At 43.8% G+C, this 7,127-nt stretch overlaps 1 protein-coding gene across 1 annotated transcript; it reads right to left on the bottom strand.

Moving 5' to 3' along the window:
- Window positions 1-1,058: 1,058 nt before the first annotated feature.
- On the bottom strand, window positions 1,059-6,855 carry asb6 (ankyrin repeat and SOCS box containing 6). Its single transcript, XM_076047041.1, has 7 exons — window positions 6,722-6,855; window positions 6,166-6,307; window positions 5,875-6,035; window positions 4,224-4,330; window positions 4,030-4,138; window positions 3,840-3,926; window positions 1,059-2,762 (listed from the first exon to the last, which is right to left on the bottom strand). Exons 2-7 carry the CDS (start codon window positions 6,255-6,257, stop codon window positions 2,041-2,043), a joined length of 1,278 nt encoding a protein of 425 aa, XP_075903156.1. The 5' UTR covers window positions 6,258-6,307; window positions 6,722-6,855; the 3' UTR covers window positions 1,059-2,040.
- Between the last annotated feature and the right edge of the window lie 272 nt (window positions 6,856-7,127).

Genomic DNA, 7,127 nt, shown 5'->3' with positions numbered 1-7,127 from the left:
TGTTCCCGCACTATAGTTCCGCGTCTCTCCCTTGTTTACGACTCAAAGTGCTGGTTTGGGGTATTGTGTTTGTGCCGGGGAGCCCTAAATTTAAACAACTCCAAACTTCACGCGAGAAGATGCTGGTGAAACCGCGGCAAAAATGCATGTGGGGGAAAAAAAACACGAGCGCTTCCTGTTGTGTTGCACGCAGTTCTCCCGGCCCGCCTGTTTAGCATTCACTCTACTGCTGTCTGGAGTACGAAGGCAAGCGTATAGCTCCAATTATACCCGTATAGCAGGCTGCCTTCGAGTTTACCCCACACCCCAGCACCACCCCCTAATAACCCCCTGTCGTAACCGGCGCTGCGCTGCCCCTGTGCGGTCAGTGACACGCAGTGGCGTGTCGACAGAAAACAAATGTTGGACCGCGCCGCTGTTGTCTATGCGAGGGCCGGCGATTCTGCTTTTTGAAACGGTTAGCGCAGCTTCGACAGTACCGCCGCGGCCATGTAGAGCAGATGAAATATAAATGGAAGCCCGCTGGTTGCGTGCTGAATAGCTAAAACCCGAGATCGCTAAACTAGGCTGCTTTTCAGAAGCGGGGGGCAACAGTGCCATCTGGTGGAATTTAAAGTGTATGGCAAGTCCCGTCGCCGCAGCGTGATCGACTCGGTAAACTTCGCACTAACCTGAAATTGAGATGATTTAAAAAAAAAAAAAAAAAAAAAAAAAAAAAAAACATTTTACCTGCGATTTTTATCCAACTGTACTATTCGAAACAGACAATTGGAGATGTTTTGCAGTTTCACTGAGTCTAAATCTGCCAGTCTCACAGAGTGACTGTATGATACATATTTACAAGGTCAAAAGGAATTCCAGACTGACCTACGCTTATTCTTAGACCTTTATGCGAGCAGTTTCATGGGGAAAATATTTTCCCATTCCAGACGTTACCGCATCACGGTGTAAAGAGGCCAGAGTTTGTGACATGGCAGAATGAAGAGTTGATGTTTTTGGGGCACTGCTCGCAGTGCTGTGGCATAAGCAAGGCCATCTTGCCTCCTACTGCACACAAGTAAATAGACATTGGTGCTTCTATTTACGATAAAGTTCCACCATAACAATTACACCAAACAAGGACAAAACGCGTAGAGCAATGGCAAGATTAAAGGCTAGACAACATACAGCCACAGCCTTGTATCCAGTGCTTCAAGTCACTGGATACCGGGTTAATAGAGTTTATCAGTGTTAAACTTTAACAGTTGTTGTTGTTAACGGGCAACTGTATAAAGGAGATAAAATGACCAAGTGACGAAAGATGAGGTTAATGTAAAACAAATTCAATGTCAAAGATGAACAAAATACAAATTTTGTGACCTTGATTATTTAAGTCAAAATCAACTTCATATATATTGTTAGTTTCCATAAATAAAATCAACTGAGTTTTTGGAAACAATGTCCTTGGCCTCTGACTCCGCCCCCCCCAGTTTGTTATATTCACAAGATCTTTGCAGCTTGCCAGCATGTGTTGAAAGTCTGACCGTTCCAGCTAGAAAATGTGCAGACGGTGGAAGCTAAGTCAAAGACACAAAGTCCTCTTTTGGAATTCTTTGAAAGCAACTGAGGCAGACACAGAAGCACATGACTTGTAGTCGAAGCAGGTGATGAAATATGTGGAACATTCTCAAGGGAAAAACCCCATGAATATGAAACCAACCCTCCGTGGTGCAGTAAATGCAAACCAACATTATTCAAGATGTAGCTGCTGTAGCTTTTTGTTAAGTTTTCACATCGTTATACCTACTTGGACCTTTCTGGACACTTAATAGATGCAATCTTGCAAATTAAAAAAAACAAACAAATGAATAAATCTCTAACCTTGAATAGAAAAAAAACTTTTAATTTTGAGATTTCTAATTGAGAGCTTTATAAAGTAAGCATACTCTCACTGATATTCAACATTGGCACGGACAGCACAATAAGATTGCAGAAAAGGTTTCAGCTGGTTTTGTTTGGCTCAGGTTCATTTTGGCAGTGATTTTGTGTTTTACTGCAGAGTCAGTTTTGGTTGGCCAGGGGCTTAAAGCAGCCCCAGCCAGGCCTTGCGGTATATATTTTCCCAGGTAGAAGAAAGTCTTTGAGTTGCTCCGGTAAAGGCAAGGCTTTAACTTTCTGTTCTAGGGGCCACGGCTGAAGATGGTTTCTTATGGACGCCCGACAAAGACACTGCAGAGACGGCGGACTGGCTTCGCAGGCTAACACGCGGTTGTGAAGATCTACCAGAGCCTGGGCGTACGGGTGAGGGTCCTGACCGGGGACGGGAAGCTCGAGTCTTGGAGGCAGATAAAGTGGCGCCAGGTCCATCCTTGCCAAGTCAAGCAACGCTTCAGCTTTCTCTAGAACCTCAGAGGCGTGGCTCTGATCGGGCGACTGCTGGAGGGCCGTCTTGAGCCGCTGGAAGAACATACCGTAGCCCGTCCAACAGGAGGCGCCGTGAGAGGCGCAAATCCAACTGGCCCTGCATTCGATCAGCAGCGTCACCAGAGGGAAGAGCAGGTCGAAGTACTGGAGGCTGGTGTCCGTCAGGGAGGGCTCCTCGTCCTCGGCCACACAGTAGCTCGGGACCAGGCCATGGCTTAGCAGCAGCTCCGTGGTCTTCAGGCAGAACTGGCCAATCTCGGCAGCGTCCCGGGCGCTGGAGCCCAGAGCCTCTTTCACCAGGAACACTAGCGGGGACATCACCCGTTCACCGTCAACAGTGGCGGCATTGACATCAGCACCTGGATGGAGACAGCGCCTTAGTTTTCGCTAAAATAATTAAACATTGAAAGGAACTGAGGCAGACACAGTTCTTCTTTGAAGAATAATAATAAAAAATAAATAAATATATACATAGGCTGGGCAACAATTTAAAGTTTTAATCGGAATTAATCGCATTATTTCCCTGATTAATCACGATTAATCACAGTGTATACTCAAAATCCAATAACGAATTTAAAAGAAGTGTATAGTGCACTTTTATTTTAATGTTCTATCATATGAACAAAGTCTTTTCTTTTCTGGTTCCGCAGAAGCCAGCAACACACTTTTACAAAATAAAAGTACGTATCGCGGCGAACTGGCGATCGATAAATAAATAAGCCGCGGTGGGCTAAACGAAGGAGTAATTGTTGACGCGCATGCAAAACTTCATTCTTCATCACAATGACCTCCGACACTCACCCCACCACACCAAGCCGTCCGAGGCGCACAGGTGAATGTCATTAAATAGCGTTGTGGCTAAACCCCACAGTGACACACACCCCCGACCCAGGTATCAAAGAAGTGCACTCACAAATATAAACATGAGAAACTAACGGCTAGGGATGGGCGATTTGGACTAAAGGTTTTACCAATAATTTCTGGCATTTATTGCGATAATGCTAAAAAATATAAAACAATTCAACTCCATGTTGTGGGATTTTTTTTAAACTGCATATTTTTTGAAACTGAATTCGAAAAAAAAAAAAAAAAAACGCATTTACACGAAGCCGTATTAGAGGAAAAAAGAAAAAAAATCCCTTTTATACGGATACGCTGCGATCGCATCCATCCTTCTTGGCATCTTTGAAAAGAAATGTTTTAAAAATAATTTCCTTGGGTTGTCTTGGGGTTTTACATAACGAAGAGGTGTGACTGGAGCAAAACAAAAAAAGATCCATTGCCTGCTTGGATGCGGCAACAGCAGTTTTGTCAGAACTGAGCCGTATTTTAGCCGGCTTTATTTCCTGTTAAAATGTTTTTGACCTGCTGGCTTCACGTTTAGTTAAACACTGTGTCATACCACAGGGTGACAGGGTTTTTTTTAGGTTCAGCACCTCTCTTCAGCAGAACTTCGATGCTGTCTGTATTGAGCACAGTGAGTCCATCAGCGCTGGCCAAGGCGTGGAGCAGGGGAGATTTTCCTAAAGAGATTACATCAGCATTAAAAAAACAAACAAACAAAAAAAAAAAATACAGCGCGCAGAAAACAGTTATTTCTGATAAGCTAAAAATATCCAGATTTACCACGTCTGTCACTCTTATTCACATCAGCGCCCATATCCAGGAGGGTCCTCAAACAGGGCAGCCTCTCCGACTCCTCGCTGGCAAGATCCAAAGGACTGCTCTCGTGGACCTACCAAGCGGCATTCGTATTATGAACAAGACGGAGGAGAGGCTGCCAGACGCGGACACAAAGGTGTGAGTGACAGTTAATTCACCCGGTCTCGCCTCTCGATGTCGGCTCCGTGTTCCAGCAGCAGTTTCACCATGTCCGGCTTGTTCCTCAGCACGGCGATGTGAAGAGGATTGTAGTACGACACCGGGTCTGGAGAGCACAAACAAATGCGCACATTGAGTGACAACTTACCTGAAGTGGATTCTGATTAGAATTTCCCCCAACAAAAGTTGCCCAGAAATGTTGATATTGATATATTACTTAATCAGTCAGCTTACGCTGAAATTTGTCTTGCGACAACAGCATGCATGTAACATATACACACATTTGACATAGACACCGGAGACAGAAAAACAAAACACAAAAATGACATACATAGAGACATGAAGACAGGGGCAAAGTCCACCACCCCTCTTAACCCTGGCCCAACTCCTGATTAAGCCTTAAGGTGGACTGGTAGACAAAAGACCTTTTTAGTCTGACCTTATTGTATGCTGGAACAACGTATCTCCTCCCTGAGGGCAGCAGCCTATATTCTCCATATACCACGTTGCTAGTGTTTGATGTAATTTTCCTTACCAACCTTAGGACACTGCTATCATACGTAGCTGGATATAGACTGTGGACTGGTTGTCCAACAAGTTTTGAGCAAATGTTCAGTTGTTGCACCAGTTGTGCTTTGTTTGCATCTTGTAAGACGTCTAATGTTCCACACATCAAACTGTTAGGTGTCAGTGCATGAGTATACTGTCTTTCACATGAGAACATTCTTCGCAGAGGGATACTATCACAACTACATGCTGCTGAACCCTCAGAAAGAGATTCTTAGGCATCCGGGAAAAAGAAAATGCAAATACTGAGACAAAAATGAATATTTCCGCAGGCGCCGGGGAGCGGGGGGTAGGGAGGAGACATTTTTCAATATTAACTTTCGCAGCGAGAGGCATACAGTAAATGCTCAAGATGAATGGCGCAGGCTTCGGCGGCATCCCATAATTACCTCCTGAGGGAGTGACATTTTCCCACTACCACCAGAGGTCAGCAAAGCAAAGTTCAGCTGGGGCTCGGCATGAAAACCTTCACCCACGCTGAGATTTATTCTCTGCACTCAATTTACACAGAAATGGCAACAGGTTTTGATGTGAAACTGACAAATTGCTGCGCGTGTAGAGTGTAATGATGCATTGTGGTATCATGAAAGGTACGGGAACAGACAAAATGTGGGTTTTCTTTGGAGTAAAAAAAAAACAAAAAAAAAAAAACTTGGACAGAACATAGGCTTCTTCAAAATCATCAGTCATTACAAGTGCATACTAGTGAGTATATCTGAGGATAGAAAGCAGGCCGAATTTAATACAATTCTAATTTTTCTTGGTAAGAAACACTGGCTGATTTAAATTAGGCCTTACGACAGTTCCTTTTTAAACAACTGCGCTCTGCTATGTGTGCATTATGGTAGATATATAATGGTAAATTATATCAGACCAGAAAAAGACTTTTGGATGAGAGACGAAAAATCTTCATACTGCCAAAAACCTTGAAAACTACGATGATCTGGACTGAAAACATTCACAGACTTATATACTGTAGATATACAATGCTACGCAAAATACCAGAATCTTGACAAAGAACTCCTTAGACAGGCATAACCAAGAAGAAGAAGAAGAAGAAGAAAAAAAAAATCTTAACATCACCTTCAAAGTGGAAATTGGCTCCGTAGCGCAGAAGAATCTCAGCTGAGGACACCTCTCCCAGCTCTGCCAACTTGAAGAGCGCACAGCTGATGCCTTCCTCAAACACCTCTGACTGGGACAGGTGCATCAGAACCTCCTCCAGCGAGTGCAGCAATGGTCCTCTGAAAGGTGGCAGTGAGTGAGAGTGAGCGAGTATTCATTTCTACCTGGCTCCAAAAAATATTACACGCAATTGACAGTATTTGGTTTTCCTTGTCAAACATGAAACTGATCAGTCTTCTGTTGTGTTACCTGTGCGTCCCATGCCCAACACAACACATGATGGAATCTACCAGCGCCTGATAATCGTAGACGATGCGGCGGAAGCCATGGAGGAAAGGCATGGCTGCACAGATCCCTTCAGTTACTGGGCGGTCAGAGGGCGAGTCGACGTCTGTTTAGAGGGAGAGTCTTATCAGATCTGCACACCACTGGCACGACTCCAGCTGACAGCAGTTTTCAAATGAGTGACTTTGTGCGCCGCAAGGTGTACGCGCGCTGTTCTAAGTTGTTATCATGCAAACGATGTGTGTCAAATGCTGAGTGTATGCGATAGTTTTCACGTGACTAAGCTCAATTGATGTGAATATTATTATTAACTTTAGCTCCAAGTGTTATTAGCCTGGCTAACTTTCGGAACACGCGTTTGCTATCGGTGAAAAGATAGCGGGCTAAAAAAAAAAAAAAAATAGCTGTCACAAAGCCAACGCCGTAAGCGCAGCATTTCTGACTTAAATGTGACACTGTGTGTGTCATAGAAAGCAAACAAATCGATGACGACCTAATAACAACCCACCCATGTGCTTACCACTTTTGTTTTCTCCCTACACAGGAGCTTTCAACAGCCAACAACAGCACAGCGAGCCTGCGCCGCCGCCCTGTTCTTCCTCGTATCTCGTAACAGCAGCTGTTTCGAGGTCGGGAGTCGAAACAGCTCATTACCGCCATCCTTCGTGGTGGAGGGTTAAAGAACGTTATAAATCTAAAACGTATCATTTGCATTGTGGTGTATTTATTTATTTACTTATTTATTTATTTACTTATTTACTTATTTATTTTTATATTGACACAAGTATACGAAAACGCATTGCATTCACTGGATTAAAAAAAAAAATGGTACCTTATCTCGTAATTAAGAGATAAAATAAAGAGAAAGGAAACGTCTGTGAATCCTTTCTCAACAGTGGGCAATGATGGCCCTATTGCAGTTAATC

Source organism: Nelusetta ayraudi, unplaced genomic scaffold (genome assembly GCF_046127955.1).
Source record: "Nelusetta ayraudi isolate G7.1 ecotype Tasmania unplaced genomic scaffold, CSIRO-AGI_Nayr_v1 ptg000092l, whole genome shotgun sequence".
Taxonomy (NCBI): Eukaryota; Metazoa; Chordata; class Actinopteri; order Tetraodontiformes; family Monacanthidae; genus Nelusetta; species Nelusetta ayraudi.
Note: the sequence above shows the minus strand (reverse complement) of the source record. Positions and strands in the feature narration are given on the sequence as shown.